This window comes from Ammospiza nelsoni, chromosome 20 (genome assembly GCF_027579445.1).
Source record: "Ammospiza nelsoni isolate bAmmNel1 chromosome 20, bAmmNel1.pri, whole genome shotgun sequence".
Lineage (NCBI taxonomy): Eukaryota > Metazoa > Chordata > Aves > Passeriformes > Passerellidae > Ammospiza > Ammospiza nelsoni.
Genome location: NC_080652.1, coordinates 2085724 through 2105647, shown reverse-complemented (window position 1 = coordinate 2105647; position 19924 = coordinate 2085724). Strand labels below are relative to the sequence as shown.

The 19924-nt window shown below is 46.4% G+C and overlaps 1 protein-coding gene across 2 annotated transcripts in view; it reads right to left on the bottom strand.

Annotated features, from left to right (window-relative positions):
- Positions 1-19924, bottom strand: part of PNPLA7 (patatin like phospholipase domain containing 7) — a 135930-nt gene that overhangs the window by 80588 nt on the left and 35418 nt on the right. For both annotated transcript variants that reach the window (XM_059486427.1, XM_059486428.1), the window contains exons 18-19: positions 13918-14049; positions 10597-10720 (exon numbers count right to left, since the gene is read on the bottom strand). In XM_059486427.1, the coding sequence (XP_059342410.1) occupies positions 10597-10720; positions 13918-14049 (256 nt within the window). The remainder of the gene's footprint in view (positions 1-10596; positions 10721-13917; positions 14050-19924) is intronic.

Genomic DNA, 19924 nt, shown 5'->3' with positions numbered 1-19924 from the left:
CCACCACCAGTCCCAGAGACCCCTGCAAGTGCTGACTGCAATTCCCAAGTGATTACAGAAATTGCACCTTGGACTGCTCTTACATACAGGTACTATGGAAATCTTTGATATTTTCATTGAAATACACCCCAGTATTCCAGCACGGAAAATATCTGTGTCCCAGACACTGCACACAAGGAAATTCACACTGTGCTCTCCCCTTGGTACAATCACCTGAGTTCCCAATCTCTGTATTTATTAACAGTCCCCATTATTCACTTATTAATTATCCCAGAGCAGCTGTGGCTGCCCCTGGATCCCTGGCAGTGCCCAAGGCCAGGCTGGGCAGGGCTGGGAGCACCTGGGACAGTGGGAGGTGTCCCTGCCATGGCAGGGGTGGCACTGGATGGGCTTTAGGGTCCCTTCTCACTAAATAATTCTGGGATTCAATAATTAATTAAATACTTCCTCTTCACTGAAGGGTGAGGGCTCTCATTTGGATCATCTGCAGGATGATTCTGAACTTTGACCACACTCTCCCCTCTTCACACCCTGTGGTTACAGAGCCTTTTTTGCACTGGTTCTACATTTCCTGCACATGGAAATCTGCCAAACCCATTTGGTTTTGGTTATTCCCATCTCCTTTGGAGATCAAAAACATTCTAGCATTGAGTTGCAGCTCTCCCTTGAAAATAACACCTTTTTACTTTGTATTTTTAATTTTTTTAAATTTTAATATTTTGTATTTTTAATTAATATTTGAGATATCAACTAATTAATTTTAATATATTATTTTAATATATTAATTTTAAATGTATTAAAATATATTTAATATATATTAAATATATTAAACTATTAATTTTAATTAATATTTGAGATTAGGATATTTTTCTTCTTGCTTAGGAAAAACCAGAAGTCTCATGCCATATCAGTATTTAAAATAATTTCAATCTTAAACCACATTCAAGTCTTCTGCCCAGTGAACCTTTGGAACAGGTTTTCTTGTTTTTCCAGGTTTGTAAAAGTACAAGACTCAGAGATCCAGCTTGAACTTCAAAATTATCAAAATCCACTTGTGATCAGAAGACTGTAGCATTATTTCCTTGGTCACAAAAAGGGAAATTTAACATTCTGATCAGTCACCACAGCTGCAGCAAACAACACAAAACCACCTCCACAGTACAATTAATAACCAAATGTTTCAAGAAATACCATTATTATCTTTCAGATCTTATTGAACCTGACTGGAGAGAATGTTTATTTACATATTTGGTTTCATAATCCCCCAAGGTTCTCTCTTGAGCTCCTTCCCAGACTTCCATTAGCATCACTCATCCTCACCAGCACGGGCACAGCATTTGCTCCAGTGCAGAGAGAACCAGTGGAATCTTTCCCACTTCAACTCAGGCCAACACAATCCTTCTCTTGCTCGAGGCAATTGTACCTCTCTGTTCTCCTCATGTCACATCCACTCCTCCTCCTCCTTCCTCACAAGCCTCTAAGGAAGTTCCACCTCACTGCCCATTTCTGGGCTTCTCTCTCAGAGAGTTTCCTGCATTTGCCATGGTTGTTGTTGTTTTTCCTCTCTCCCTCCAAGAATTCTCTGCTTTTCCTGGAGTTCCTCACTGCTGAGCCCACCTCTGCTCTTCTCTTTGCCTCCTCATTATCTGGTGTTGTTTGGTTTTCTCTCATGCAATAAACTCAGCAGGCCCACACTGCAGTGCTAATTTCACTTGGAACTCCATCTCTCTGAAATCCTGCTGTGCTTTGTTTGAGCAGCCCTGCAAAAATGCTCAGTGTTCCCTTCACCACTCCTCTGTCTCCAAGGTCAACCCTTGGCTCCCCATCCTCAAAATCCCTCTGGATCTCCAGCCCACCCTCAGAAATCTGCCATCCATAACTGCCTTCACTTCCACTGCCTCTATTTTGGGGGAATTGCACAGGAACAGTGTCTCAAATGCTGGAATAATTCAAATGACAGAGCACAGAACCATTTCCAGTGTTACACACCCCGTGGTTCTGGATAACTGATCATGATATGGCCATGGGTGAGAGCCCTCCTGCATTGCTGTGATTCTGTTGTTCCTATAACAAAAGAAATAAAAACATCACAGCTCCCATTAAAAAAAAAAACCTAAAATCAGACCTGTGCTCTTTGTGCTGTTCCAGTGAATTCTGACAGGGAGGAGGTTTGAGCAATCAGGTGGAAGGGGCAGAAGGATGGAACTGGATGAGTTTTAAGGTCCTTTTAAAGCCAAACCAGTCTGGAATACCATGATTCCCACACCTTCTCTTAGCTCAGTATCAAACAGTGACAAAACCAGGTTTTGCTGCCTCCGTCCCATACGATGCACATGATTCACAACCCTGCCTTACAAGTTCTTCCTGAAAAAAAAGTGTTGCTGTAAATCTTTTACAGGGAGGGGAAAAGCAATTTATACTCTCATGACCTCTTTTGACTTCATTTCCAACAGTCATTCCTAACAGTTCTTTACAGCTTTCCAAATGACACAGTTGGGAAGTGAAAACCAGCAAGTGGCATCTTCTGCCAGTTGCTCCAAGTACAAATTCCTTTCTGAGCTGCATTCAAGAAATCACTTTATTTGCTTAATTTTTGGTGTGTGATGAGCACAGTTCTGCTGCTCTGAGACTTCCTGGAGCAAAGTGGGGCTGCTGTAGGGCAGGTAATTTGCTGGCAGGAAAATGTTGCTTCTCCAGAATTTAACAAAGTGTTGGGTGACTTTTCTCACAGTCAGCAGCCACTAAAAATGCAGATTGTTTCCAAGTAGTTTCTTGTGGAGATTATTTCTTCTCAAGTGAGAGTTCAAGCAGATCTAGTGCATGAGGAGACATGTCCAGTGCAAATGTTCAGAGCCACAGGCCTGCTCTCCCCAGCCTCCAGCCAGGAGCACATTTACACTCCTGGCTCTTCCTTCCCATCCATTTTGTAATGCACTTCTTCAGTTCCTCTTCATTATGGCCACCACTCCAACCAAGAATCTGTCATTCTCTCACACATCATATTTCTTCTTTTCCCATTGATTTTTCCTTGCTACCAGCTCACAAAAAGCAGCAATCTCTCCTCCCCAAGGGAAGCCTCCTTCAGACCCTTGTGTAAGAGCACACAGGGGAAAGCACCAGGTACAAGGAGATCCTGGGAAGCAGGTCAGGACCCCAAGGATTATTAAATTATGCAGCTTAAACTGTGTCCAGCTCAGGTTGGGAAGGACATTGAGATGAGAGCATCCAGAGGGGACAACGAGGCTGGAGAGGGGCTGGGAACACAAACCCTGTGAGGAACCCCTGAGGGAGCTGGGGGTGCTCAGCCTGGAGAAAAGGAGACTCAGGGGTGCCCCCATCACTGCACAGCTCCTGAAAGGTGCCTGTGCTCAGCTGGGGCTGGGCTCTGTCTGCAGCAGCACTGACACAGCCAGAGCACACAGCCTCAAGCTGTGCCAAGGGAAATTCAGGCTGGATAGCAGGGAAAAGTTTTTCACAGAAAGGGTGATATTGTGGAATGGCTGCCCAGGGAGGTGGTGGAGTCCCCATCCCTGGGTGTGTTTAACAAAGCCTGGATGTGGCACTGGGGGCCAGGGTTGAGTTGAGGGGTTGGGGCTGGGTTGGACTCCATGATCTTGAAGGTCTCTTCCAACCCAGTGATTCTGTGAATTCTGTGCAATCTCATTTTCCAAATTCTCCTCCAAGACAGCCACAATCAGTGTCTGGTAATTAGCCTGACACTTGTATTGTCTTGTCTCCAGCACAGGCTTGGCTCCCACCGGGAGCACCAAGGACAGGCAGGGTCTGCCCTCACAGGGACACAACTGTGTGACACTGGGGGTGCACAGACACCCACCCCCCCTCTGGAGAGACAATCTGCCAGAGCTGCTCCCCCCATCCTGAAACACCCACCCCACTCATCCACAGCCCAGCACAGGCTCTCCACAGAGCCACCAGCTCAGCTGGGGCAGGGCCAGCACAGGGGGGACACAGAGGACAGGAATGGAAGGGCACACACCCAGGGAGGGATATGGAGGAGAAACACCAACACTGACATCTGCTGCCAGTTCAGGGGGCTCTGGAGTAGGGACAGAGGCAGCTGACAGGTAGCACACCTGTATGTCACGGCCAACATCAGCACTGGAAGAGCCACCTGTGCATTGTCACAGCAGTGCCTTGGTCCAGAGCAGGGCAGGAGCTGCTGCTGCAACTGAATCCAGTGAGGCAACATCACCAACGTTACACAGAGGCCAACCCAACACCACATGGAACATTGACTGTTTTTGGCTTGAACACGCTGCCCTCACACCCTTCTCCAGCTCATTTGCACCTGGAGCACCAGAGGATGCTCATCCCAACAGTGTTTGCTCCAGCCCCAGCTCAGAAAGACCTGAAATATCAACTTGTTTGTATCAGAAAAGGACAAAGGAGGAGACACTGCTGGAAGCAGTGAATGAGTGGGAAGAGCAACCAGACAAACTGCAAATCGATGCTATTTGTGGGAGCAGTGCCAGTGGATGAACTCAGAACACCATGTACTCTCTAAAGTTGTTCTAACAACCACCTTCTGCATCTCCTGTGTGCCAAGCTCACCCCGTGACTGAGGACAGCCAGCCCTTCTGCTGTGTGCAAAGAGGAATCCAAACCTCCCTCCCTCAATTTTTAATAGAAAAATGTATTAAAAAGCCATGAAAGGCTTACACACACTCGTGCATGGAAGTCTTGTGTATCTGTACATGGCTATATGCAAGAGCAGATCTAAAATACAGGTGAAAATGAAACAAGGCTGAGCTTGCTGTGCTTTGTAATTAGGGCAGATGGAGTCATCCCACAGGTTCTCCCCAAAGGACTGAGCCTGCATTTTGTAGCTGTGCAATGACAGTCCTGTTGCAGCTGAGAACATCATTAAGGGACAAAGAAGAGGAAGATTTAAGCTAGGAAGGGAATTGGGAAAAGCTCAGCCTCCTGTATTTCAGTTTTACTCCTTGTATACGTGTGGCTGTAGGAGAGATCTGAAGTTGCACGCGTGTTGTGTTGCCCTAAACCCAACATTACAGTCCAACCACCACCAAAAACCCTGTCAGAAGCCACCTGAGACACCCACACCAAACACCCAACAAAACCATCACATTCACCAGGCTGATGGAAGAGGATCTGCAAGGGCAGTGCCCTGGGCAGGCTGCTCCTCTTTGGGTGAATGATACCTGAACTTCCAGAACAGAAAAAGAGAGAACAACCCATGATGAGCTGCTCAGGTACCCCCTAGAAGGGAGAGATCCAATTCCTTTCAACTCAGCTTCACACAGAGTCCCAAAGCTGGCTGGAGCTTTATCAGGGACCCTTCCCCACCCTTCACTGCTGGCTCTTCCCCCAAAAATCCTTCCTGCCACCTCCACTGCACTCTGCTCCCACCACTCAGAGCCATCCAAGCATTCTGGTGGTGATAACAAGGATCACTTTTATCTCTGTCTCTCTATCTCAGTGGTTTTTATTTAATGATGCTTGCCAAAAAAAAAGAATGTTCTACCAAGGAAAACAAAAATTTTCAACGGCCTTGTGCATTTTCCAGGGTTCAAGGGGATGGATGCAATTTTAGCCTTTGCTGTTCCCAGCCCAGTTCCATGTGGCATCCCTCAAAATGGAAGACAGAAAGGAGAAGGAAGGAAGGGGTATAAAAACTGTCCTGCAGGGGATCAGGGTGTGTATCAAGAGTGAGCTGATAGCTGGAATTATCACAAGAGACTTCAGCTGGAAGCAGAAGGAGACACCCAATATCCCAAGGAATGACAGTCCAACACATGAAATCACCTGTCTGGAACCCAGCAGGTCACAATTTCCATCACTGTCTGTCACCAGAGCTCCCCATACTCAAAAAATAATGTGGTCCAGCACATCAAGCACATAAAGCCCTGTGCCATTTGGGTTTAACAAAAACACTCTCAAGATGGGCTTGGAAATCAGGACACAGCTTCTCATTTCATTCTGACACTAATTCAGTGGTGCAAATGTGAACTCATCCCTCAGGCTCCCTCTGCCTCCCTTTGGGGCTGGCAAATACTGGAGGGGGTTGCTGTTTGTGGGTTTCAATGGATGGTTTGGAGTTTTTGGCTTTGCTTTTGTTGGTTGTTTAAAATATGAGTTCACACCTAAGATGCTGCTAGGAAAATAATCATTTTTAGTAATAAATTACCAAGAGAGAGAGGGGAAAAGATGAAAAGAGAACAATCCCTTCCAGGACCATTCTTCCAGCTCTGTTCCTGAACCTCACCCACCACCAATTCCCTCAAGTGCAGCCTGTGCACAGTGTGCCTGAGGTGCCAATAATCTGAATCCACCTAAAACAGCTTTGTAGTATCCTACAGCTTCAGCACATGCAGTAGTCATGGTTTGACAAAACCACAAAAACACAAGGAATTGGTAAAAAAAATCCACATGTTTAAAAAGGCAGAGCAAAGCAGCCTTAATGTGGAGGGTGCAGTGACATTCAGCTGGCTTTGGAGCTGCCTGATAACATTAATACTGATAAAGAACAAAAGCCTGACAAGTGTAATCCTGATAGTTCCCTTTGTGTGATTCCTTTGAGGATTACACAGCAATTAAAGATTTCTAACAGTGCTACATTTCCAAAGGACAATGCTCCAATCCCCTGAGGAAATCATAAGCCATTTACAGATTTTTCTTGGGTTTCAACTTTTTAGAGAGAAAAAAAAGCCATGGCCATTTAGCTGTCTTAATTAGATAAACAGCTTAACATCTGAAAATATTTAAAATGTCTTATTTCTAAGAATGTAAAAGAGGATTTCCTGCCCAGCAGGATCAGTGTGCTGCAGCACTGGCAGCTGAGGGTTCTTTTCTGCAGTTTCTCCCTGTGTTCCAAGAGTCAGTGCACATAAATGCCTTTCTGCACTTGTTCGGCACTTTCTGCACTCAGAAGTCATGGTGTGCAGCCCTCCTGACAAGAGGAACTTTCTGGTTGCTGAAGAGAAGCAGAAAAGGTGCTGAATTAATCAAAACATGGCTGCAGCTTCCCCCCTCAGCAGGTATTTTGGAAAGGTGACTGGTTTTGGGTCAGACCCTGCACACAACATGTCCTGGGAGGGGTTTCCAGTGAACCCAGCTTACACCACCTAAAAACCCAGCTCTGGAAAATATCTGGAGTTAACTCTGAGATTTGTCTGACATTCAGGCATCTCCCCAACACCACAATCATCCTTCAGAACTCAATGAAGACAAAGGTGGCCTTGCATAAAAACCCCATTGCATTGAAGGTTCCATCCCCCTGCAGATGTTTGAAGTGCACAAACAACTTCAATCCAGCAGCAGATTACTCTGAGGAATGGCTCTGATGGGTTTGCTGCCTTCTCCTCACCCACTGCTGTCCTCCCAAGAGTGCAAAAAGCAAAGAACAGCCACCTCAACACAGGCCTGGAGTTGTGACCCTGTGCTCTGAGAACCTGCCCTGCAGCTTCGAACAAACCAGGGGAGAACTGCCCCAGCCTCAGCAGCACTGCCAGGAACAACAGAACCTCAGAGCCTGGGCCAACACCTGCTATTGATAGGCACAAAAATCAATTTAAAAGGAATCCTCTCTCACACACAACATAGTGCTAATGAGATCAAGAAAACAAGAGTAAAAACTACAATTTCCAGTGGTTAATCAAGATCAAAACCAAAGCAGCAACATCAAGAAAAGAACTGAGAGACTAAGATAAGCATTTTAAACAAGTAGCTGGTGAAGAGAAGCCCTTCCACTCCATCAACACACAAATGTCTCCTCTGACCTCCTCTGGGATCACCCAGGGCATGGCAGAAATGATAATAAAATAAGAAACATGACCCTTTAGCTGGTAGATAAAATTCACATTCCAACATTTTTCCCTATGTGCATCTACAGCAATGGACCACCAAATTAAAAGATTTCTCCTAAATGAGTCAAATCTTAGTCTCTTGAAAGCAAGACTTATGTCAACTGTATTTCAGCAGGGAGGGAATGATTTAACAGATTCATCGTTGTCCTTTAAAAATTCCTTGGAAGTTTCTAAACTGAGTTGTGACCAGATACAGTGATTGGAGCTGCCCATCACTAGGGCCAGCAGCAGCCAGTGTCCCTCCACAATGTCTCCCTGAGAGTCAGGATCCTTCTCCCCTGACAGAACTGTCCTTGTCAGCTCCTCAAGCAACTCCACAGGGAAGGAAACTTCAGTTTCTAGCCTGCTCTTCTGCCCTGCACTGACAGACCTCAGGAACAGATGCCATTGAGTCAGTGCAGGGAACAAAACATTTTGAGCCGCAAGTTGAGCCCCGGGAGCGCAGGCACACGCTTGGAAATGAACATCCTGTCTGGAAGGCTTCATCCTGCACTGCTGGGCTCCTGCAAGCAGCAATGGCACAGCCCCATCTCCTATGCAAATGACACATGGCATTTTAAAGTTCTGACACAGAGACACTAAACAAAAAGCCATGGACTACAAGGCTCTCTGTTTGGTTGGTGCTCACAATTAGGGGTGACACAGGAGGTGTTCAGGGAGGATCAAAGCCACCAGTTCACCAAAACACCAATTACCAACACCAACTGCTGCTTTCATTCCCTGCAAGCACCCAAAACCCCAATTATGTTAATGTCAGGGAAAAAAAACCCCAACCCTTCAGCAGGTTTTTAAAGGTTTATAACAGATTCTGCAGAAGGGGATAAACAAAACTTTTAAAAAGCAAAAATATCGCTTTGCTAATGCCCTCTGAAATAATGCTGGCATTCTTCACAGATCCTCCCCCATGTTTGCAAAAGGCAGCCAGAGCATGGAGACACTTCCAACAAATGGCAGAGTGAGTCAGTGGGGCTGGGAGCTGTGGGCAGGAAGGAGATGACAACGTCCACAGAGCCACTGAAGTCTCCAACGTGATTCATGTCACAACGTGGATCCAAAACAGGGACTTGTGCGCTTTAGGCACAAACTGCAGGGGTATTTCTGTAGCCCTGCCTGGGCACTCACAGCAAACAAGGCCCTGCTGCAGCAAACACAGCTCAGTCCTTCCACCAACCCACCTCCTCCTTCCTGCCCAGAGAAACAGCTGGGCCAGCCTGGAAAAACCTGCACAGAGAGGTGAAGTTTAGGCCATTTCCTAGAAACACTGAATTGTAAAAAAGCTTGGGTGGGAAAGGACCTGAAAGTCCATCCAGTGCCACCCCTGCCATGGGCAGGGACACCTCCCACTGTCCCAGGCTGCTCCACCCAGCCTGGCCTTGGGCACTGCCAGGGATCCAGGGGCAGCCACAGCTGCTCTGGGCACCCTGTGCCAGGGCCTGCCCACCCTCTGAGCACCATCTGCTGCCCTGTCACTCAAAACTGCTCTCAGAAAGTAGAACAGGTCTGTTTTTAACCTGGGAACTCTGCAAAACTCCAGGAGCTTGACAGTGAAAAGCTGCAGAACACCACAGGCAGAGGAAAGCAGGAAAATGCCTGGATGTGACACTGACAATCCCTTCTTCACACCCCAAAAGGCTTCACACCATTGTGATTAGTCACAGAAGATGTCAGCTTTAGTTCCTGTCAAACCATGTCATTTTACCTTTAATGAAGTATCCCAAAGAAATTTAAAAAAACAAATAAAAATTGTGTTAGAAGCACATTCCAGCAGTGACCTGCTTCTCCAAACACAATCCCAAGCCAACACAATCCCATTGAGTGTGGGAACAGATTCCTAAATCCTGTGGAAATATCAAATATGGGGCAAGCAGCAGCCCAGCCCAGCCCTGTCTCTGCTGGGAGCAGCACCAAAACTGCCTCATGGACCCCACAGACAAAATTTTGGATCAGCTCTCTAAGGGGAGCTTCAGGATCCTTCCCCTTCATTCCCATAAAAAGGAATTTCTTCCCATAGAACTAATCCCAATTCACACGGCTTCAGAGCTATGCTAATTCTGCCTATAAACAGATACATTTTCAGTGCTTAGTTTTCAGCTCAGAAAGCAGAAAAGGGCCTGAACAACAAGCTCAGAACTTCAGAAATCTTCTGATTTTAAATATAAAAATCAAACAAGCCATGCATATTTATGACTCCTATTTCTGCTGTTAGGTCTGAGAAACAAAACTAGGTCTGAGAAACAAAAAACGAACATAAGAGAGAAATTAAATATGGATAAATACAACAATTCTGAAATGAACAGTTGCTTTAATAGCTATAATAATTACACACTCCCTGAAAAGCCTGACAAAGCTTCGAAGTCAGCTCTGCTAACTCTGAGGAGGTTGGACCACTCACTTCCAGGGTGAGGCTCATCCAAACTGGCTCCTTCTGTGGCACTGAATTTATTCAAATCCCCAGTTAGGGCACATTCCTGCAATTATTCCAGCCCTAATTTAACATGCTGGAATAGGAAAGAGGAGGAAAGTAACCCATGGCACAGAAGAGCACTGGGCAGGAATGAAAACACAACCTTTTTTGGGTTTATCTTTCTTTTCAACCCCATTCGCCAAACGCTATAAAAACTTCCCCGTCTGAAAGAAGCCTCCCATATTTTCAACTTTGGAAGCCCTAAAGCTGCCTGAGGGATGGGAGCAGCACTGAGTGTGTCTGGCAGGGAGCAAACCCCATTTCCCAGGGCCAGGCCCCTCTCACCACTCCGATGAGGTCCCCCCGGCCGTACTCCCCGGTCAGGTGCTTCTTGCCGTCGTCCATGCGCAGCACGGAGCGCAGGCGGCCGTTCAGCACGATGTACGTGCAGTCTGACTTGTCCCCCTGCCTGCAGGGACAACAACAACAGCATCAAGGGATGGCACAGGCTGAACAACAACAGCATCAAGGGATGGCACAGGCTGAATTGTCTCCCTGTAGGAGGGAGCGTCAGGGGTAGGATGGTCGGGATGGATGGAGATGAGAGATCTCTGCAGCCAGGTCTGGAACTTGGGGTTTATTGCAAAGGGCCTGGGTGCAGGGCCCTGCTGGGAGCTGCCAAACACAGCTCAGAGCAGGAATGAGAGAAGAGAGGGGGAGAGAGGATGAGAGGGTGAGAGAGCAAAAGAATAAGAGAGCGAGGTTCCCGTTACAATACAATAAATCTTCTTCTGTGTTGAACATTCTAATTCTCACTAACCAATCTAGTACAAGATACAAATCCTATGGCATTTACATACAGCCTATAAGAATCATTACATCACCACACTGTGTTACATTTTAAACCCTAAAACCTCCTCTTTGGGCCCCTTCTGCCAAGCTGTAGGGTCTGCTCTGACCCTTGGGCCTGTCTGCAAGCAGAGGGTGTTGTTCCATCAAAAGGGGATCACCTTCAGCTGCCCACACCATTGTTTTCCATTGTTCAGTAATTAAGGTATCTTAAAGCTGCTTTCATTTCAATCTCGCTTATAGTTTCCATATTCTCAAAATCTTTAGCCAGGCAATTATATTTATAAGGCTTTCCTGTTTCATCTTCTCCAACATCTCCCTGCCTGCAGGGACAACCAACCAGCATCAAGGAATGGCACAGTCACACTTGTCCCCTGCCTGCAGGGAGAACAACAACGACCAGCATCAAGGAATGGCGTCACATTTCTCTTCACAAAGAAAATCACAATTCTTCCCAAGAATATTTCTGGGTTTCACATTCCCTGAACTTCAGAGAAATGGAAAACAATTCTTATCTCATTTGCTGTGCCTGTGTTGTGCCAAAGTAGAATGCAATGTAGAGATTGTTTAGAGTGATGGTGTTTTGTTTCCTTGGCCAATCAGGGCTGTCTTAGGGTGATGTTATGATGTTTGTATCCCCATTCCTGTGTTCTGTTTATGCTGGATATCTGTTCTGTGCCTTCAAGACTGGCTCTGAAGAGTGAAAGTTTTGTTCTGGTTTCTTATCAGCCACTCCCCCATGGCTGGCGGGACACACAGACAGGGCAGTGCATGGTGCTGCTTTTGCTTTTTGCTTTGCTTTTTGCTTTGCTCTTGCTTCTGCTCATTAGCTAGTTTAGCTAAGCAGTCCAAATTTCTTCCTGGACTGTTTCTCCTTTCCCTTTTTTGGACCTACTCAAGCCTGCTCCAGACTGGGCCCTGGGAACACTGAGAGTTTGCACCTTGTGGCTGCAGCAGCTGCCCCAGCACAGGAGGGACTGAGAACAGAGCGACCACCCCCAAGAGAGACTTTCTGAATTTGTCATCTTTTTCAGAGTGGTGACAGAGTGGTGTCAGCTGGTATTGTTCATTCTGTGTGCTGAGGGTGCTGTGCCTGTTAAACAAACAGGTTCTTTCCACTTCTCACTGAGGAATTCTTCCCAAACCATTTGGGGGGAGAAGCCATGTGGGTTTGCTTTCTGGAGGGGCCCCTTTGGAGGTTTTCTCCCAAATTTGCCCTAAACCAGGATAAGGGCCAAGTGTGTGTGTGTGTTGGGACTGTTGGCTGCCACTCACAGGACTCTGTGCAATGGTGTGCAGTGGAGTGCTTGGCAGATTCAGTTTAGATGTAATGTTATATAGTGCAATATAATATAGAATAATATAGTACAATAAAGTAATTAATTAGCTTTCTGGTAAGATGGAGTCAGGTGCATAATTTCTCCCTGCACAGGGGTCATCCTTTTGATAGAGTCCCTGTTCAGCAAATACATGTGGAGGTTTTGGATAAGTTGGTGGTTTTTCTTTGCCTGGTGTGGAAGATGCAGGGAAGTGTTTAATTGATATCTAATGAGCAAATGAGAAATGAAGCAAGAACTTGTTAAAAGGTGACTGGAAATGGGTTTAATGTGTAAATGCACAGGCTGTGCACAGGGAGCTCAGATAAGGAGTGACAGGACGAGGGGGAATGGTTTCACACTGCCAGAGGGCAGGGCTGGATGGGATATTGGGAATTGTTCCCTGGCAGGGTGGGCAGGCCCTGGCGCAGGGTGCCCAGAGCAGCTGTGGCTGCCCCTGGATCCCTGGCAGTGCCCAAGGCCAGGCTGGGCAGGGCTGGGAGCAGCCTGGGACAGTGGGAGGTGTCCCTGGATGGGCTTTAAGGTCCTTTCCAAGCCAGGGCAGTGTGGGGTTCCATGCCAGGACTGGCAGGGCATGACCAGGGTGTGAGCAGGCCCCAGGGGACAGCACAGGCTCATTGCTGCTACTCAGGAGCTCATTCCCACTGCAAGCTCAACGTGGATGAGCAGAGGAAATTCTGCAGGTCAAAGAGCAAGATCCCCAAGTGGCTCCAGATTTGGTGCACACACTTTTCTCCACCAAGAACTTTTTTGCTGGCACAATTAGGAGTGCTGCTGGGAATGTCACACTTCTGGTGGTGGAGTTAAACAAATGCAAGGAATTCCAGAAGATTTTAACAAGATATTGACAGCTAGGAGTGTTTTGATGCACAGAGTAATCCAAAACTTCCATTGGCATTGGTGCTGCAGGTATGGTTATGAAAATTACAATTATCCAGATCATGTTCTAATTAAACTGTTACTCTCCCACCACTGCAGCAACCACATAACAGCTCAATTGCATCCTAGTACATATCCATAAAAATAAGTTTTCCCAAGGTAACTTTTGCCCCTTAAACACAAAATTCCTATTTTCAATTTACTGCTGAAAAAGCCTAACTGAATTACCTTTGAGTTTGGCTGTTTGTTTCAGAAAGGCTGAAAACCTCTGAGCAATAGATCTTTGCACCCTCAACAATGCAGAAACTACCACCAGAACATGGAACTGTGTCTTAATCAATTGTATCACTTAAAAAGCTTGCCAAAACAACAGAAAATATGAGGAATAGTATAAAATAATTTAGCAACATGTAGAGACAAGAGATTGAAGCAATGTTGAAGGGACTGCAGAAAGAAAATAATCTCAAAATAGGCAAACAAATAAAACAAATGGAATGGTTGATAAATACAGCCTGAGGTTCTCAATTTACACATCCCCAAGGCAGCACAGCTCATGAAGCAGGAAAATTTCAACAAACACACAATTTTGTCCACATCTCACCTGTAAACAGCTCGTCCAGCCTCCACCTCCATCCAGTCCAGGGCGAAGTCAATCTGCCTGACAAAGGGGGACATTCTCTTCACAACACTGTGGGCCACCCCCAGCACCACACTGGGCTGCTCCCTCATGATCCTGAGGAAAAAACAAAGAGTTACTGAGCCTCCACCAACAAGAACAGCAGCCCACATGTCAGAGCTCAGTGCATCCCTCTGGGTGTCCAGAGTTGCTGAGGACCCTGCCAGGGGGCTCAGAGACCCTGGCACAGAGCCCAGAGCACCTGGGGATTTGATTTTGACCCCTGGAGCAAGTTACCAGCTTTGTATGAGGACATGAAAGTCACACAGGTTCGAATGGTGTAATAACAAAGTAATCACAGGGTGAAAATGTAGATTTTAGGATTTTTGGTATGGGGGTTATGGGGACAAGATGGAGGAATCTGGGTGTGCCCAGCCTTTCTCCTTCTTCTTGTTCTCCATTTTCTGCAGTGCTGTTGGCACTTTGGGATGGGTTTAGAGTAGAAGCTCACTGTCTAACACAGGTGATGGGTATTGGGAATTAAGTGTAAATATGTTATATGTAGTTTGTAGTATAAAAGGACAACACAGAGTGCCTGTGGCTGCCCTGCTGAGCAGATCTCAGCTGGGCAGAAAGAAAATTTTATAGATAAGAATTAATAAACAACCTCAAGACCGAAAAGTGAAGAGTCCAGACTCGTTCCTCAGCTGTGTGGGCTGGAGCAGAGACACCCTGCACATCTGGGGCAGCAATTATCAACCAAAACCCGAGACCCACGGGCACCACATCCCAGAGCAGCTGGGCAGAAATTGCCAGCCCTGCCACCACCACTCTCACCAGGCACTCTGACCAAACAGGGGCTGCCCAGCTTCAACCCAGCCCACATAAATGGCACTGAGAGCTGGCACTGTCCTAGAGCAGGATGCCAGTCCTGCTGTCTGCCCCAGTTCCCTCTCCCAGTGCAGCAGGATGGGCAGGAGCCATGTGAGCTCCTGTGTGACCGTGCTCACAGGGGTCTCAGGATGAGGGAAGAGATGAGGATCTGACTCCATGTTTCAGAAGGCTTGATTTATTTTTTTATTATATATATTATATTAAAACTATACTAAAAGAATAGAAGAAAGGATTTCATCAGAAGGCTGGCTAAGAATAGAATAGGAAGGAATGATAACAAAGGCAGCTGTCTTGGACTCTCTGTCCGAGCCAGCTGACTGTGATTGGCCATTAATTACAAACAACCACATGAGACCAATCCCAGATGCACCTGTTGCATTCCACAGCAGCAGATAATCATTGTTTACATTTTGTTCCTGAGGCCTTTCAGCTTCTCAGGAGGAAAAATGCTAAGGAAAGGCTTTTTCATAAAAGATGTCTGTGACACTGTTGTGTATGAGCCACTCTCCTCATTTCCCCTCACACAGGTCCCTCCTGACTCAGGAAAATGTTCATCCTGTCCTCAGCATCTTCCCTCCCTGCTGCTCTGCCCATCTCAGTCCTTTGCTCGTGCTCAGTTTCCCCCACATATCACATCAGAATCTTTTTATATGTAAAGTCTGAGGTGCTTAAAAATAAAACACCTGCTCTGCATTTCAAATATTCCCTTTTCCCTCTTGCAAAGACCACAAAGAGCTGAAATATCTTCTATTAAAGCTCCCCATCTTCACACTGAATGTTTTTAGTCATGCTTAAAAGTCTCTAATAATAAAGACACCATATAATTCAGTATGTTCCTCAAACTGAAAAACTGAGAAGGTTGTGCCAGGACAACCTCAAACTCCACAGTGACTGTGAGGCCTAGCAAAAATCTCACAGACACCTGGGAATTGCTCAGGAATGTCTAATTTCTCCTCCTTTTTAGACTGAAGCTTGCTTCACCCTGTCAGTGTGGGAGTGAGCACTCAAATACCTCCTGAAGCACTCCCAGGGGTGAATGGATCACACACATGTCAGGCTGTTCTGCCTGTTAGGGCAGCTTGTCTTCCCTGTGCAGCATCAAGGGCAGACTACTAAAAAATAGTTATTTCACCAAAAAGAAATAACATCTCACAAAGAAGTCAATTTGTGTCTGCAGCCCCAGCATGAGAAATGCACACAGAAAGGTGAGGGAGCTGCAGAAAACCTGCTCATGGACAAGCAGGGTCCTCCAATCCCCAGTGTCCAGCCTGGCCTTGGGCACTGCCAGGGATCCAGGGGCAGCCACAGCTGCTCTGGGCACCCTGTGCCAGGGCCTGCCCACCCTCACAGGGAACAATTCCCAATTCCCGATATCCCATCCAGCCCTGCCCTCTGGCAGTGGGAGCCATTCCCTGTGTCCTGGCACTCCAGGCCCCTGTAAATTCTCTCCATGTTTCTTGCCAGCCCCTCCAGGCCCTGCAAGGCCACCCTGAGGTCCCCCCAAAGCTTCTCCTCTCCAGGTGCACAATCCCAGCTGTCCCAGCCTCTCCTCCCAGCAGAGCTGCTCCATCCCCTGATCCCCCTGGAGCCTCCTCTGGATCTCTGCAGCAGCTCCAGCTCCTCCCTGTGCTGGGCCAGGGCTGGGGCAGCTCTGCAGGTGGGGTCTCACCTGGGCACAGGCACAGGGGCACAATCCCCCTGCCCTGCTGCCCACGCTGGGCTCAGCCCAGGGCTCAGGGGGGCTCAGGGCTGGGGCAGCTCCAGCTCTCACCCCCAGCACCCCCAGCTCCCTCTCAGGGCTGCTCCAGCTGCAGGAATGCCAGGAATATCCAATTTCTCCTTATTTTTAGACTGAAGATTACTTCACCCTTCACCTGAAACCTCCTGAGGATCGTTGTTCAGTTTTTTACATCCATGTTCCCTTCACAAGGAAGGTGCCAGATTGGTAAGAAAATCTCCTTTTTGTGTTCTCTCTGAGCACAAATCATGTCAACTGTGGATCTAATCTCACCCTAAATAACTGAGGAAGAGAGAAAGGTGTGGAAGGAGCACTGCCACTCCTTGTTCCCTAACTGGATTACAGCTCTTATGGACCATTGCAACCCTGCAGAATCACAGAAAGCCCAAGCAGAGATCCACAGTCCATGACTGACAACACAAGCAGACTCCCCAGGAGCTCTGTAGTGCCTGGGTGGGGCACAGAACCTGCCCTGGAGTCTCTCCAACACCAGAACTGTCCCTCATGGGTGCCACTGCTGCAGCCAAAGCCCCAGAGCTGCAGGGACTGTGGGGCAGCAATGCTCTCCTCACCCAGAGCTCCAATTCATGCTTCTGCAATAATGGAGCCTAAAACTTCAGTCAAAAGCCCTGGAATTGAAAGAGCAGAGATCCACAGGCACATATCCCTATTTCATGTTGAACTCACCCTACTCACACACCTGCATTTGAATGTCTCCATGGTAAATTAAAATGAACACTTGCTCTTACATTTACAACACATAAAGATCCAGCAACAAACACCATTACCAAAAAGCAGGACAGCTTTTCTCTCCTGACCCTCTTCTCTGGCCCTGATTTTTCTATGCCATCCCAACCAAGATACCAACAGACACATGGAAAACACCCAGCCCTATCCTTCTCAGCAGATTCAAAAGTTAAATAAAGCCCCTAAAAACTCCTGGATGGTTTAGCTCATTGGTTTTACTCCACATGCTTATTTAGCCCTCAAAGGCTCTTCCCACACAGGCTGTCTGCTGTCATCAATAAAAGCCATTTACTCGTTTCCTCCCTCATAATATGTATCTTAATATTTAATGCATCCAAAATACAAACTAACAGCTTCATTATTTCCACCTGGAGATCTCTCATGTCCCTCAGCTCCATGCAGCTTCCACAAGAGAATTAACACAGAAGGTGAGACCCACCCTTATGCAGGAGAAGAGAAAAGAGGTTTTTTTCCCCCATTATCAGCCCAGTTTCCTTCCTCTCACGTGGGCATTTACATCCCTGATCTTCTGTTTGGCACAGGTACTGGGAAAATTAAAATCCAAAGCTCTGCACTACAGAGGTTTCTGAAGGGACTTTGAGGATTCTTTACTAGAAAGCTCACCAAGTGTAACAATAAGGGCTAAGCAGTTTCTGTCAAAGTCTGGAGCTTCTGCAGATATTCTTGGGGATGTGGCTGCAATGGGATTTTCAGCTTAGCTGGCAAGACCAAATAAAAATCAAAGCTTTCCTGCTTCTCTGGCAAGTGCATATGATGAAACCTCTGAAGTGTGAAATTTACGGAAGCAGAAAATGTGAGAGAGCCACTGGTAGCGCAGATCCTGAATGTATTCCCCCAGAAGATCCTGGTGACAACTTGATTCCTGATTCCAGGAGCTGCACACTGAGAGCACTGCAGGCACATTCCATGGAATCAGCCCTGGATTCAGCACCACCAGCTTGTGCCACCCCTGGACCTGCACTCTGCATCTACAGCCAGCAGCACAAAAAAGGAGAAATTCCACTGCCCTGGATTTTCATGGGAAAGATTTAATCCAACACTCAATTCTCCACCCCAAGCTCCTTCCATTGCTGTGCTCTTTGCCTCATGACAACCACTGAGCCCTTTCTGCTTCACCCTCTCATTAATTATTGAGAAAAAACACAGAGTGTTCCACAGGGCAGCACAGAGGAAAACAGGAAACACATGTGACAGGAAAAGAAGAATGAAATTTTGGAGAATAACAGGAGTTTTTGTCAAATTTCACCTAGTCTGTAAGCTAAGAGAAAAAATGAACAAATTAAGATAAAAATAATTCCTCTGAGATTCCAGGCAAAGGAGAAAGCTGAACATTGTGGAACTATGAACATAGAATTTACATTAAAATGACAAAAAGAACTACATCCTATTTTATTAACAAGTTTTTCTTTCTCATAGAATTCAAAGCAAAAATGAAGCACCAGAAGAAACCTGATGCTTTTCAAAGCCCTTCTCCAATGTCACTTTTAAATATGGGCCCAGAAGTGCCATAAAGCCTGGGCTTCAGGACGAATTGTGAAGATGAAATGGTGGAATATCACAGAGCTTGTAAAATTGAGAGAACAGATAATAGACTTTAAAGGAGAAAAAGAAAGATTTGGAAAGGACCCAAAAATAATGATGAGGTGATAGATTTATGGGTCTTGATCCCTGACTGGTAAGGGGTTAATGGGAGCAGAAAGGTAATCTGGAATTAACAGGAGGTAATTCAGTTCTTGAGAGAGAAGAGAAATCTCAGGAAAATGAGCTTCAGTAAAAGAGAAAGAATCCAGTCCTCAGTAGCAAAAAAACAAGAAAAAAAAAAAAAAAGAGGAATAGGTGGAATCTGCCAGGCTGGCTGAGACAACAAAATGAAATTTGAAGCCAGAAACAAGCAGGAAAACAACAGCAGGAAAAGACAGAGAGAAAAAGTGGCTGTTTAGGAGAAATAGCCTGGAACCACACGGAATGGCACAAGTGGGAAGCATCTCTCAAAAATTAGGCCAAAGAATTGACAAGCACCTCAGAGCCTGGGAAGAACACAGCTCATCAAGCAGCACCTGCTGAGCACAGCAGGTTCAGCTCCACGGCCTCTGCCTGGGGTGGGAAAACCAAAATCCCACAGTGAGGATGCTGGGACAGAGCTGGTCAGGAACACAAACAACAACAACAATTGCTTAGAAAGGAGGAGGTTGTGCAGAGATGGACATCACAGTGGCCTACAAAACACAACAAACCCCCAGAAGTGCTCTGTGTAACTCAGGACTCATGGAACATTCCAGAAGCTGGAAAAGGAGATTGTGCATTAGACACAAATGATGTCTGTGAACTAATTCTATCTCTAAATGACAAGATCACAGAATAAATCAAGGGCATTAATCATTATTATTGGCAACAAGGCTAACCACAGCCATCATATTGCATTTTTAATTACCTGTATTTCCTTTTAAGCATTAAATCCCAAATCAGGTGCTACTTCCAAGGTCCAGGAAGGAACCTGTCTTGTAGGGGAATTATTCTCTAACCAGTTCTATAAGTGAGCATTAAAACCCCACAGTTACACCCACAACAATCACTCATAACACACTCAACTCC